Raw genomic sequence first — 14,754 nt, 5'->3', positions numbered from 1 at the left:
CGTAGACTCCCCGGATAAATATGTTTCTCTCCTTGCTTTTGCGGAAAAATTTAGCTGTCCTGGGCTCCTTGCATGTCTTCCTTTAGTCTCAAGAAACAACAGAAGGGAGAAACTTTCCTTGCTCGTCAAGACAAGATGGGACTGGGTATGGCTTCTTCCACTGCGGGATGACATCGCACTGAGGACGAGGGTTGGTTGGGGGGCGGCTCCTTTCGTGGCTGAGAGCTCAGTCCCATGGCCTCACATGATATTATGGGATCTACCACCTTTGCTGTGACTTCAGCAGGTTTATTAGGAGTGATTGGTCACACTTGAAAAAAAAAAGAACCACAGCCGCAACATCTCTTTGGCATTATGAGTCCTTACTAACTGTAAAATTTATGCCCGAAGAAGAGGGGAAATGTGACTTGTGCTGGTGGTGAAGGAGCACCGGAGCTGTATTGATGCTTTTAACACTTAGCTTTGAGGTTTTTTTTTTAACGAGGTCCCATGGGCATTGTGTTGTTAGCCAGCTTGGTGCATGGAGTTGTGTAGCCTCACCCTTGGAGTACTTATGTATAGGTGGAAAGGTATAGTAATAGTTATTGTTTCTCCATCCAAAATATGTATTTGGCTTAATAACAAGCACGAGTACAAGCCCTTTTCCCTCAGAGTACAGAAAACCCCTGTAGCGCTGTCAGTAAAAAGATTACCTGACAGCCTTGGAAGGAAAATGAAAATTTATCAAATATTACCGCCCCTGTCTAGTATGGCTTGTCAAACTAGAGGCAGGAGAAGTGAGATTTCTTGTTGTTCTTTTCCTCTCCCATGCTGACATCCCTGGGTGATCCCAAGGACGATGCGATCTACTCCTGTCACTCCTGGTTTAGAAAATCAGGTGTTTATTGGAGGCATAACCCAGGCATTGCTGTTGGGTTTTAGATGCAGGATGAGATGCTGTTTCCTTCAGTGTATGCAGTTGGGAAGGGTGGAGTGGGTGCACTGGTCAGCGGGGATTGAAGCATGAACATAAAACGCTCGCAGCTAGAAGGTAAAGGTAGAGTTATTGATGCACTGGTTAAAACAGTGCTTGTTTTCAACCAGAAATGGAAACTTTTTATCTTCATTTTGACATTTGGGTTCCGTCTTCATTGGCAGCCTTGTGTGGAATGGATATGATATGGAACCATCCATCTTCTTGGTTTGAGCTTTCCTTATCGTTGGCTTTGTCGTTGACATCAGCAGCCAAAAAGCCACCAGCAACAAAGCTTTTTTTGTCCCTTTCCTACGTGGACAGAATGGGATCATTTTTCCACCTTTATGCTAACAAATTGTCTCTTTAAGGGTGTTGTGTTCAAACAACAAGCATCCATGTCTGCCCCAATGGAACACTGGTGGCTTTTTTCTTCTGTGGTGCAAATGAAACTGTGGAAGTGGATGAAATGGATGCATGTCAGACTCATTCATCTGTGTCACCCAAATGGGCAATACTAGGAAAAAAACATGTGCACTAATGCTTGTGCATAGCTTAGGCTATGAAAATGTTCATGTATACTAGTATAGCACCTCTTCTGCATCCCAGGTTTTCCTTGGTACTTCTGAAAGCCTCCTTGGCTCTGGTCTCCTTTCCTTTATGTCTATTTGCTTAGCTCAGAAGTGGCTTCCCAGAACCCTCAGACTATGATTACTTTCCTTTACACTGTTGGGAACTCAGGACGTGAACCCAAAAAGAAGAGATTATGCTGGACTGTATGCTTCTGCTCTGGGAGAAGATTTTCTGACCTCTTCTGCTGCTGTTCTGTAATTCCCAAATCCTGTTACATGAGCTTTTCCATCCAAGGTTGTGTTCCCACACCATTTCCCTGGTGTCAGATGCTTCTTGGCATGATCACAGAGTCATAGAATGGCTTGAGTTGGAAGGGACCTCAAGGATCATGAAGCTCCAAGCCACAGGCAGGGCCCCCAAACTCCATATCTAATACTTGACTTAAAACATGATCTATGTGTTGTTCCTCCTGTATGCAGATGACAATAGGGGGATTGGTTTTCCCAATGCGGGGAGTTACGTGAAACTTTCTCAAGTGAATGCCCCATCTTTGGAAATGCTCATGGCTCCTTTAGATGGGGTTTGGGAAACCTGATCTAGTGGGTGGCAACCAGCCCATGGCATGGGGGTTGGAGCTAGATAATCTTTAAGATCCCTTCCAACCTAAGCTGTCCTATGTTTCTTGAAGGCAAAGATCAGGGATAGCAAAGGCATCTCAGCGAAGGCAAACACTTTTCCCTTTTTCCTTCCCATCTATTTTAGGCTTTGTAGAGCAATGGATAAAAGGGGGGAAGAAACCCACCCACAATAATCTATAGCAACTGTCACCCAGCAAACTACTCCCATTTCATACAGATAGGTTAGGTGTCAGCACGCGATCGATGGCTCTCGTACCATAATTATAAAAACTAGCGGGTTGTGTTGCTTGAGTGAGTTTAAGAAGAGTAGGGTCTCAATCTTTCCTCTAATAGGGCTTTGACAGTCCGCAGCGCAGAGGCTTCGTCTTAGTCTGACAGTGTTGTCATTAAACACCAGGTAGTGTGGAACAACAGAGAACACGGATTCGGAGCGCGAGGGAACATGCCGCTTTGACAGGAGTGATTTGTCATTGCGGAGCTGCCCAAACTCCTCAGACTGCAATACGGACGGCTGCTTAAAGTGACTTATTGCTCCTGTCTGTGGCTGCAGTTGTGATTTGATAATCGGTAAATGTTTGTCAAAGATGAATTCCCTCCCTGATTCAGTGCTGTGCTGCTGGAAAAGCAAATGAAAAGCGGTGCACGGTGGAAACATATCTGAGGGATTAAAGAGGAGGAGGATGACGAAAACAACAGGTTTCCCAGCTCGCTTGTCCTCCTTGCTTTGGGGACATGAACCTGAAAGCCTCAGGATGAGGGTGCTGCATTGATATGGGGGCATTGGGTCCATGGCTCGCCTTAGTAGGATTTGCCATCGGCACAGTGCAAGTGGACCAGGATGAGTATATCCATTATGAAGACTTTTTTGATCACGTTTCAGAGCTGCAGGTTGTGTTTCTGGGATTGGTCTCAAAGTATTGCAGAGCATTTGGTAATTGGTTGCGTGCTGCCTTATTTAACCACCTCTCTTCTCTGCCATTTGCTGTCCTGGAGCTTTCAACAATAATTATTTCATAGAATCACAGAATCATTAAGGTTGGAAAAGGCCACTAAGATCATCAAGTGCAGCCATCAACTCATCACCACCATGCACACGAAAAGCTTTGTTTTCCATACCAATTTTCTTTAGATCACTGTGGTCTTCCCTGGGGTTTAGCTAGTGTTTTAGGTCACTCTTCAGGTATTTTCCTCATCAAATACATGTGCAAGTACTCAGTGGTGGCAACCTGAAGCCCAAATCTTTTGCTTCTTAGTTGGATGGGATCAGAGCCCATTTGTGGAATCATAGAATTGTTTAAGTTGGAAGGGGGCCTTAAATGTCATCTAGTCCAACTCCCCTGCAGTGAACAGGGTGACCTACAGCTTGATCAGGTGCTCAGAGCCTGATACAGACTGTCTCCAGGGATGGGGCACCCATCACCTCTCTTGGTAACCTGTTCATCACATATAGGTATCTATAAGCTTAAGAAGGAGAATTAAAAGGAGCTTAACAAACCTGCCTGCAAAGTTTTCCTCAGTTCTTATGGACTTTACCCAAGTTTCTCTGTTGATGGTGGAGTTGGGTCAGGGTCTTTTTAAGTGGATAGATAGGAAGGGTATAAAAATGGGGGAAAGAAGGCCAGCCTCTGCTTTCATAAGGCTTTGAGGGTGGGGGAATTCCTGTGGGATTCAAATGTCTCATCATTAAATTAAAAATAAAATACATTGAGTCAATCCTAAAGCACGTATGCAAATGGATTTTACAGAGCGACCTCTGTGCACACCCCTCCCGTGCCTCGGCGTTAACACAAGATCCATGAACCCATTTGATTATAGCCGGGGTTTTTCTAGTGTTTGAAGTGCTGAAAACGATCAAGAGCAGGAAAAGTGGAGTGATTTATTAGACTCATAAAAATTCATACTTTGTTATTCCAGTCATCTTCCATCTGAAGCTTGTTAGAACGAGAACCCCTGGCAGCTCCCGCCGTGAGGCTGGGGGGAGGAGGGCATTTATCAGCCTTCCTCCCGCCTCGCCTGCCATCCTGCTCTCATTTAGAGAAATGGACCCGGCTCCTGGAAACACATTAATAATCATTCACTGAAGGAAGGTAGAGGGGGAGAAAAAAAAAATCCCTCTTTTGTTATAATAATAAGGGTTGTGTTTGAACAAGGCCCAATGCTCCAGAGAGCCATTGAGGCTCTTTAACGGGGGGTTGTATCAGGGAAAAGTGCATTTATAGTGTACTAAGTGTGACCACCTCTTAGTAGGTGGATAACACAGCCTCTTTATCGTTAGCAGGCTCATCAGCTCCCTAAGCATTGGAAGGGAGCTGTCCTAGTGATGGGAATGGAGCTGAGCTGGATACCAGTGCATGGACCCCTATGCTGGCTTTGGGACTGCATGTCTCCACAGCTTATGGGAACATAAATAATTGGTGTGATGTCTTCTTGCACCCAGCAGGACCTCCTGTCTCTACTGATGATAGAATCATAGAATGGGTTGGGTTGGAAGGGAGCTTAAAGATTGTCCAATTCCAGCCCTTCTGCCATGAGCACAGTTGGACATGTTCTGATATTGAAGTTGTATGTATTCCGTAGAGCTGAGTCCAGGAAGTTCTGTTACTTGAATTATTCCCATTGTCTTCCCAACTCACCAGTCTTCAGTTACTTGTGTGCCTCTGAAATACACCAACCCTGAGCTCTTAGAGAAGCTAAATCTTGTGTAGGTAATGAAGGCAAGACACTTGGGACTATATATGTTGTCAAAACAGAAATATATATATGGCCACAAGTCGTACCAGAGGATGTTTAGGTTGGATATTAGGAAAAAGTTCTTCTCCAAAAGAGTGGTCAGGCATTGGAACAGGCTGCCCAGGGAGGTGGTGGAGTCACTGCCCCTGGAATAAACTTGGAGATGTGGCAGATGGGGACATGGTTTAGTGGGCATGGTGGGGATGGGTTGAGGTTGGATTTGATAATCTTTTCCAGCTTTCATGATTTGATGATTCTGCGATTAAATTCAACCAGTTATTGCCTGCAAGCACTGTCTGCTGCAGAAACTCCAGGGTCAAGGGGGAAGACGAGTAAGTGGCAAGTTTTGCTTAGAGAAGGAGAAGTTTGTCTTGCTGCCGAAGCCACTTAGGTGGCCATATTTAATGCGAGACAAATTTTGAATAGCTGCTTGCGTTACAAGAGGAAGTAACTCATCTGTTAGGATGTTACTCATTAGGAATCCATCCCTGTAAGGGATGCGAAGTCTGCAAGCATTTTCCTGCTGGATGGAGGAAGGGAAGCGCTGGCTGTGATGTATAATGTGCTGACGGCTGGTGCATAATGGGATACCAATCATCAGTTAAGATCTCCATGTATTAAATCACTGTTAGCCTTTCCAGGACCGGGAGACATACATCATAAATCTTCAGCACTATGTGCAAGATTTAAATGCCTAATTTAGTATGTTAAAAACTGAATGTCCCCAGCGGTGCTGTTCTGGGGATTTGGTGCTTGAAGTTATGAGGATATTCTGTTGTTTCTAAAGCAAAAAGTCTCTTGCTTATCTGCTTCCAAAACTGCTCCAAGGATGTGATTGATGTGTTTCTGTATTTGTATATGGAGATGTTGACCCTAAGCACCTTTGATCTGGAAGTGGAAGGTGGGATGCCCAAAGAAACCACATCCCATAAACCCTGGTGGCGTGGAACTGCATCAGGGGACGGTCAGCTTGGATAGTAGGAAAAGGTTCTTCACCTTTCTGGGTGGCTGGACATGAAACAGACTGCCCAGGGCAGTGGTCATGAACCCAAGCTTCTGGAGTTCAAGAACTATTTGGTCAACACTCTGAGATAAGGGTTGGGGTTTGAGTAGTCTTATATGAAGCCAGGAGTTGGACTCAGTCCTTCTGTGACCCTTCTAAACACAGATATGATTCTGTTATTCTTTGATTCCTCTATAGGCAGCATCTCAGCCTTGGATGTAAACAGGGAATGCCTGCATCCAAGTGGGAACGTATGCGGAAAGGGAGAAACATGCCCGCATGTGGCAACACATTTATTAAAGTTTCAGTTTTTTTCCCCCCCTTCCTAATTCCTTGTAAAACACGAGGGGCTGTTACAGGGACCTTGCAGAAATACCCGTAGTGTTGCAGGCACAGCTCTGGCAGCAGACAAATTTGAAGTGACGTTCCTGTGGGCAGACGCCTGCATCGCGCCGCGTGCGCAGACAGATGAATGGACACAGGAGGCTGCGGAGGAGCTCGGATGGATTAAACAGATGGGTGGATTGCTCAGAAAGATGGATAGATAGAGCTGGGAGACAGATGAACTAAATCGCTGCGCTCCTGACTTTCTCGGTGCGAATGTTCCTACGGGGTAAGATTTAAGTTCATGAAGAATGGTTGGAGGGGTTAGCGGTGGATGAGAGCAATGCTTTCGCTGGGAATTGCTTTCCTCCAACTCTGTATTTTTGGTACTGGTCTGTTCGGATCTGCAGACTTGAAAACCACATTGCTGAGCATGACCCTGAACCCGTCTGGTTCTGTTGTGTGGTTGAAAATCCATGGAATCATTTGAGTTGGAAATGGCCTTCAAAGGTCATGCAACCTCAAGCCTGGCCATTGTCTTCTCTGCATTGTGGCCTAATACCACTCACCAGTAATGCACGGTGATATCTTTTCCCATAGTTTTTGTGCCAAGGGGATGTTGCAGTCCTGTTCCATCCTATCAAGAAGCATCCCCAGTGTTGACAGCTTTACGTGATGTTGTTGCCTTGTCCTGAACTAATTCCGCGTTAACCACAGGAAGAGATGGGAAGAGTGCTGGTGTTCATTCTGCAAGGGGAGGTCGTGCTCTGCCCTTCCTATAGCTGGATGATGACAAGATGGTCTTTGGGGTCCCTTCCAACCCAAACCATTCTATGATTCTATGATTTAGTGGACGTGGTAGGGATGGTTTGACTTTTGGTCTTCATGATCCACGCTGTCGAAACGCGTTTTACTCCATTCCTGTTGTCTCCGGTATAAGAGGACTTTGAGCTTGTAGATACTTGGAGTCCTCCTTGGGCCTAAGGCAGACAGGGGTGTAACTTACTATAACTTAGAGTAAGTTACTTGTTCTAATCATATTTCCATGTAGAAATGTTTCTTTTTCCTGAGTGTTATACAAAACATTTTCCCTAAGGCGCTCTTTAAGGAACTTAGACTTGATGAGCTTTTGACAGCTTGGTTTTACTCTTGAATATGAATGGTGCTGTTTATCCAACACCATAATTCCAGGAAACAAATTCCTCTACTTTTTTTTGCTTCAAACCTGCATGCTTGGGTACAATTGCAGTTCTTATAACAGTATAGGTGGATTTTAATGCTTTCCCTGCTAGAATGAGTGCTTCCATAGAGCTGATCTCTAGCAAGTGCCATTGCACCCATGCATTGTTATGCCTGATGGCTTACATTAACTTCATCCCTGCCTGCGGTCCATTTAATATAAGGAATTAGTGAAGCAGATTTGGTATTAATTCCCCAAATGTTCCCAGCTGAAAGTGGCTGCCGTGCTAGGCAAAGAATTGCACGTGGAGTCTGCTAAAACACTTCAGCTGTAAAGCCCGTGCTCCTGTTGTCCCCTTGCTTGGGGTTGCAGGTAAAGCACTTTTGATCAATTGGATTTATTTCCTATTAAACAGCATTTCATGATCATAAACCATCGTTTACATTCTGGCATAAATAGCCGTCTCTCTTGAAAGAGCTCAGAACTGAATGAGTGTGAAAATTAAATTCCCCTCTTAAACCGAAGGATGGTCCTTTTGGAAGCTGATTCCAGTAGCAATATAATTAACCTCTTGCTGTGCCATTCTGTGTGAACATATTGAACATGCTCTGTGATAATCATCCCGTAATACCGGTGTCTGTTTTCACACTAAATTCGTAACAGCATTACTGTAATCCCAAATCCTTTTGTTAACTCTAGGGACTTGGCCAAGTTGGTGCCCAGAACAAAAAGACACTGAGCCGCGTGGCTTAGGGCCAACATTTTCCAGGTGTTCCTAGTGTAAAGAGAAACACCAAAAGGATTTTCTATTAGGAAGGACAGGTAGGAGCTGTGATTTATTCAGATTAATCCACAGGTCTATCCTTGTTGCAAGATCATTTGATGTGTAATTAATGGAACTCTTGAAAGGCTCATGCAGAAATTGGGTAGGTCTACCAACCTCCTCCGGAGATCCTTATAGGGCTATCGGAGGAAGAGCCATGCTGGCTCTTGGTTACTCTTGAACTTTTAGCTTCTGAGACCCTTCTTTTTTCTCACAGATTATTCCATTTAATTTCCCTTTTCCATACTATACTCCAACATAAGGAGCCTGAGTTCATCTCCTACCTTCTTGCTTTATCCCATCTTCCCTCTGTTGTTTCATTTTGCCCTCTATTTTCCATTACTGGATATATCCTCCAGTATGTAAAATGATTTATGATGTAAAATGCCTCTGTTGCAGTGATGAAATTTCCTTTTCTCTTGATAGCCCTTGATAACTTTAGCTGTGTGTTTCCATTCCCTATATACTCTCCTTTGAGATGTAAAGAGAAGGCAGTTTGCTGTGGTTTTGTGTTATTGCTGGTTATATTCATCATATATTTATTTCCTTCCTGTTGACTTACCCTGAGGCTGAACATCACCTTTTAGCCATGTCCTCACCAGAGTAAGGATGTGATGTTGAACCATGCCAAAAGCCTTGCACAAGTCCAGGTGAATGACATCAGTTGCCTTCCATTTGTCCAGTGATGTCATCACTCCATCATAGAAGGCCACTCTATTGGTCAGGCACAACCTCCCCCTGGTAAAGCCATCCTTGCTGTCTCGGATCACCCACTCATCCCTCATGTGCCTTAATATGTCTTCTAGGAGGATCCATTCCAAGATCTTCCCAGTCACAGAGGTAACTACACACCAGTCAACCTTACCTTACAGAAATTGTCATTTTGGAGCTGTTTTTAAGCTTTGATTGCCATTTTCGTACAGTCCTTGGTAGCATCAGAACTTGTATCAGGAGTTGCAAAAGATGCCGACAGCACACAATGTGTGTGCTCATAGTCCTTAGCTTTTTATTTTACTTCCTAATGCTTGGCTTTGAGGAAGCAATCCAGTTTTACCAGAGGTTTTCAACCTCTACATTGCTTTTATTGCACTTTAGTGGTCAGGATGGAATATAAAGGGCTGCTCTGGGTGGCTCTGCTGGGAATGCAGCATCTCCAATATTTCCTCTGGTGCAGTTCACAACACCGGCACCGTATCAAAGGTGCAATCCCTATCAAAGGTGCAATTTGCATTTGTGCATTTGTTGCTCTCATCTCACTTCCAAGTGCTGGAAAATAAATGCTCCTGTCCCTTTCCACTGCTTCTGAGTGGGGTTTAAAAGCAGAAGCAGCTCCGTGCTTAGCCCCAGTGCCTGGAGCTTCATAGCGCAGGGACCCAGGTGGGCTCTCAGCTGTCACTTCATGGCCCACAGCACCCATTATTATCCCTTTTTTTTTCCTCTTCTTTTGCTGCCTGAGCAATCCCCATACCCACATGGGATGTGTTGTCTGTCCCACATCACTTTCTGAAAGAATCCCTTGAATTTAGGAATTAGTACACCTGGAAATGTATCAGTGTTCATTTAACATTCATTTTCCCAGCAGTAGGATTTACTCTGCCGATTCCAGAACGCTTCCCCTTTTCTGTAGCATGTCACCCAAATGGATTCAGTTTCTATTGTTGTAAATGACAGGAGGAAGACTAGCATAAAACTCGCTGAAATGCCCTGATTTGATGGAGAAACAGACAGATTTGGCTAATACCTTCCTCGCCTCTTCTCGTCCTTCTGGCAGATGTGGATGATTAAAATTTAATGTCAAGGAAAGATTTGTTGTAATTAACAGCAGGTCAGTGTTCCCCTCCATTTTTCTTGCCATGGGGAGGAATACATCTTTTTTTATAAAAGTTTTACTTTTTTTTTTCTTTTGTTTGTTCTTTTTTGAAGTGGAAACTTGCTTTTAAGCCAACTCCATTTTGCATCGAGGGAGGAATTAAAAAAGCAAAGGAAAAAAAGCATATCCTTTTGCTTTTAAATACTTCATTCATGTGGGGGAGGCATTGAGCAGAAATAAGAGACAGTTGGGGGTGGTGTGGGAATAGAAGAAATCAGAGCACAGCCATGCGTATACTTTGGGGATGCTGGAAGGTGAGCTGGACCTCATGTTGCTTCCAGCTCTCCTGTAGACATCCCAGGAGGTGTTTTGCTCTCCCTGCTTCAGATATTCCCCCTCCATAGCAAAATATGAGCTGAAATAAGGCCACTCATCATCCTGTGGTCATGAGTGGTATCTGCTGAGAAGAACGATGTGTGGTACTGGACCACATCTGCTCAGAAGAAGGGTGCATGACTCTGGACTGTATCTACTTGGAAGAGGATGTATGGTCCAGGCCCACATTCAGAATAAGGATGAGAAGGATGAGAGGTAATGGTCTCAGGTTGCAACAAGAGAGATTCAGGTTGAGTATTGGTCAGGCATTGGGACAGACTGAGCAGGGAGGTGTTAGAGTTGCCATTCCTTGAGGTATATATACCTTGAGGTATTTGAGAGCTGTGGAGACTGAGGGCCATGGCTGAGTAAACATGGCGGGGATGGGTTGATAGTTGGATTTGGTGATCTTAGAGGTATTTTCCAGCCTTAATGATTCTGTGACTCTTTGAATGGGCATGATAGGGTGGTCTGACATTGGCTTCAAAGGAGGATGTCCTGGGCCACATCTGTTCAGATGAAGGATGAGTACCGCGGAAAGGGTTTTTGCCACCCAATTGCCCATTCGAAGGGCAGCAAAAGGCACTGGAGTCCCTGGACCATGTTTTTCCCCATCCCTGAGCAAACAGTGCTGGGGGAGTCACGGCTCCAAGCAAAGCTCCAACTCAGCAACACAGCATGGGCTGCGAGCCTGGCCTGATAAATGGTGCTCATATCCCATTCAAATATGATGCAAGCAGTTTTTTTGTAGTTTGTCTTCCATTGCGGTAGTAAAGTTTTTAATTAGGAAAGCTAATGAGATCGATTAGTCATTAGAACTGACCTCTGGATCTCTGCGAGGAGTGTGCATGTGTGTGCTGGGCTGATAACGGGGGACGCTGGGGTATTGTTTGTAATAAAAGCGTAAAGTGTTTGATTTGAGTGAAATGTGCCACGGGGAATACATCATGTGGAGAAAAAAAATTACAACCCTGGGAGCCTGTAATGAAGGGAATTAAACCAACATCCTATCTAAATAACATGATTATCTACACAAAACCCCTCAGCTAGCAAGTAATAATAGAAAACTGAGCTCTTCGGAGAGCCTCTTTCAGAAGGTGCTTAATGCTGGAGCGTGCATGCGGGCGCTTTCCGAAGAGCGGCTCTGGCATGAATACAACATCCAATTATTGCTGGGGAATGGAGTTTACCAGGTGCCAGCCCGTCTGCACGCCGGCACTGGGGACACCTGAAAGCTGCTATGACTTGGGACTTGTGTTCCATGCAGGATGTGGATTAGGTGCTGGGTTGATGAGTGACAATGCACAGTGGTTAAAAATAATAATAATAATAATAATAATAATAATAATAATAATAATAATAATAATAATAATAATAATAATAATAATAAAGTTGTTAATACAATCAACAGATTCCCACTTTAATAGTTTTGTACGGTTGGAGCAGTGGAGGTGAGGGGTCTGCTGGTGCTGTTTGGGGAGGATGTGGGGTTGGTGGTGAGAATAGGTTTGGGGATGTGGTTTTGCAGGGTGACAATGAGGACAAGTTGGATTTCATCGCAGTTGTGCAAATTTGCAAACCCTGTTGTTGATATATTGTTGATAACTGAAGCAAAACTGGTTTTGCTGTTGTTTGGAAGTGATTCTAATTGCACTTAGTGCTCAAGCCTTGCAAAGAGCCTTAAAGATCCATGTAAGCCCTAAAAAAGTTAGCGGGATTCTATTGAGAATGAGAGGTAATGGCCTCAAATTGCAGTAGGGGAAGTTCAGACTGGATATTAGGAACAATTTCTTCTCTGAAAGAGTGGTCAAACATTGGAACAAGAGGTGGTGGAGTCACTGTCCCTGCAGCTGTTCAAGAAATGTGTTAAATATGGCACTGAGGGACATAGTTTAGTGGGCATAGTGCTATTGGTTTGATGGATGGACAAGATGATCTTAGAAGTCTTTTCCAGCCTTCATGATAAGGCATGGTGAAGGTGGGTTGACTTGATGACCTTATTGGTCTTTTCCAACCAAGTGATTCTATGAAAATTCCAAAGGCAACATTAGAAACATTGGAAAGCCAAATTGTTTTTTGTTCTCTTTCCTCTCTCTCTTTCTTTGTTCACCCTTAAGGCTGCGAGTCTTTGCGGTTCCTCTGGTTGTTTCACCTTTTCATAAAATCATTAAAGTTAGAAAGACCTCTAAGATCATCCAGTCCAACTGTCAACCCTTTTGTTTGCTTGAGAGCATCTCTTAAATCTCATTTATTTAGAGGCTGGGTTAGTAAAGGAAGCCTAAATACTTGGGAATTGAAGAGATGTTAGGACCCCCCCTCAAAAAAAAAAACAAGAAATGAAATGGCATTCCCCTTTCTTAACCCTGGGGAGTATTTAATGAATACGTCTTGTTTAAGTTTTATTCCAATTCACTCGGAGCTTAGGTCACTGGTGCTAACTTCCTGGCTTTTCAGGTTGTTAAACATTTCCTGGCTGATTTCATGCGCCTGTACTCGGAGCTTTTATTGCTGCTTACTACCGACAGCAGCGTGCTTTCCTCTCAAGCATCATCAAAGTCCAATTCTTATCATGAGATAACCTGCCTGCAGGCATTATTCTGATATATTAATTACACAGGGGTCCTAAGTAGGAATTAAAGAGCAAAGCGGTAGGGATGTGAAAGAAAATCCCTTCAGAGACACGAACAGCGGTGCCTTCCCAGTTTTACCACTTCTGCATAAAAGTGCTTGTTTGTGCGCTGTCGTGAGCACGCCTGACACTTTATAGGCAAAACTGAAGGCTGTGAATCCCTCTGCATGCCCTGTGCTCAATGAGCATTTATCTTTACAGCAGAGCATAGAGAAGCATCGTGATCTTCATCTTTATCATGAAAAATTCTGGTGATTTATCTACCGAGCTCCCTTCTCTCCATCCCCTTATCAGAAGTTGTAAAGCTCAGGCTGAGTTTGGGAAGGGGAATTTCCTGCTTTATCCCTCTTAAAGCCAGCATTGAGATATTAGCATGCTGGTGAATGGACAAGAAAGTAAAGTGTGTTTTTCTGCTTTGCTTGTTTAGATGTACAAGAATCATTGTGGTTATCTGGGAGACACTTCATACAGAAATGGACGTGGGACTGAGTACCACATTTTCAGGGAAAATAATGCTTCTGGTTTCCCCCTCTCAACCTTGCAATAATTTTAATTAGAGCATCTCCCAAGAAAAACAGCCAGCCCTTTAAATCAGTTATAAAACCAGAAGACTTAGTCTCAGCATGTAGTGTCAGCTTTAATTATCTGGGCAGTTATAGCTGTATGTTATAAAAGTCAGGCAATTAGATGCATTCCTTAAAGCTGCCAAAAAAATTGCTTGCTATCACGTGGAGGAAAACCAGAGTCAAACACATAGCTGTTAATTGCATGAAACATTCAGCAGGAAAAAAAAAATGCCGTGTAGATGTGTAGATCATCCTTCAAAATATTCTGAAAACGGTAATGATTAAAAGCAGAAATCTGTTGCAAATTGAGGTTAGGTATCAGGAAAAATGTCTTATTGGAAAGAGTGGCCAAACAGGCTGCCTAGGGAAGCTGGTGGAGTCATTATACCTGGAATCACTCAAGAAATGTGGAGATGTGACTCCGGGAGACGGGGTTTGATAGACATGGTGGGATGTCTTGGGGCTGGTGTTTGTTGTTTTTGGGGTTTTTTTCCACCTTTATTGTTTTTTTGGGGGGGCTTGTTGGGGTTGGTTTGTTGTTTGGGTTTGTTGTTTTTGGGGTTTTTTTGGACCGTTATGTTTCTGTGATTCTTTTTTTCTTCCCTACAACCTCCCTGGATGCGCACTTGAATTTCATCCCATTTTTCCCTTTGCTTTCCTGCAGGTGCCAACTTGCACTTCTTAAGGAGCCCCCCAGCAAGCAAAGTGATAAAGACACGCTACAGGATAGTGAAGAAGAACGTGGTAACTCCCTCCTCACCATTTAGCAGCTCTGTCCCCAACTGGAAGATGAGGCGTCTACTGGCATCCAGGTAATTCTTCCATTTGTTGAATGCAGGACCAAGAGCTGTGGACGCTTTTATTTCTGTTCCGTGTTCCGTGACATTGCAATTGCATTAGTCACAAAAATCACTTAATTTCTCTATTTGTTTAGCTACTTGGACTCATTGTTTATTGTCTTAAAGTGTAAAATCATGTTAGTAATCCCATTAGACTGGTGGCAAACAGCTTACTACAGTCTGCTCCTTCATATTCGTTCCCTATGTGAGTTATTTGTTTTCATGAAGCAGTTAAATAAGGGTGATGGATAAATATACACATTAGAACTAAGTAAACTTGCTGCTGCTTTTGGAAATGAACATTTCCTGCTA

General features: G+C 43.7%; 1 protein-coding gene across 3 annotated transcripts in view; it reads left to right on the top strand.

The window, feature by feature from the left end:
• ZC3H3 (zinc finger CCCH-type containing 3) overlaps window positions 1-14,754 on the top strand; it is a 139,702-nt gene that overhangs the window by 42,517 nt on the left and 82,431 nt on the right. For all 3 annotated transcript variants that reach the window (XM_015856441.1, XM_015856440.1, XM_015856442.2), the window contains exon 4: window positions 14,268-14,415. In XM_015856441.1, coding sequence (XP_015711927.1) covers window positions 14,268-14,415 — 148 coding nt within the window. The remainder of the gene's footprint in view (window positions 1-14,267; window positions 14,416-14,754) is intronic.

Source organism: Coturnix japonica, chromosome 2, assembly GCF_001577835.2.
Source record: "Coturnix japonica isolate 7356 chromosome 2, Coturnix japonica 2.1, whole genome shotgun sequence".
In the NCBI taxonomy this organism is placed as follows: Eukaryota; Metazoa; Chordata; class Aves; order Galliformes; family Phasianidae; genus Coturnix; species Coturnix japonica.
The sequence above is the reverse complement of the archived record's forward strand: the minus strand, read 5'-3'. Positions and strand labels throughout refer to the sequence as shown.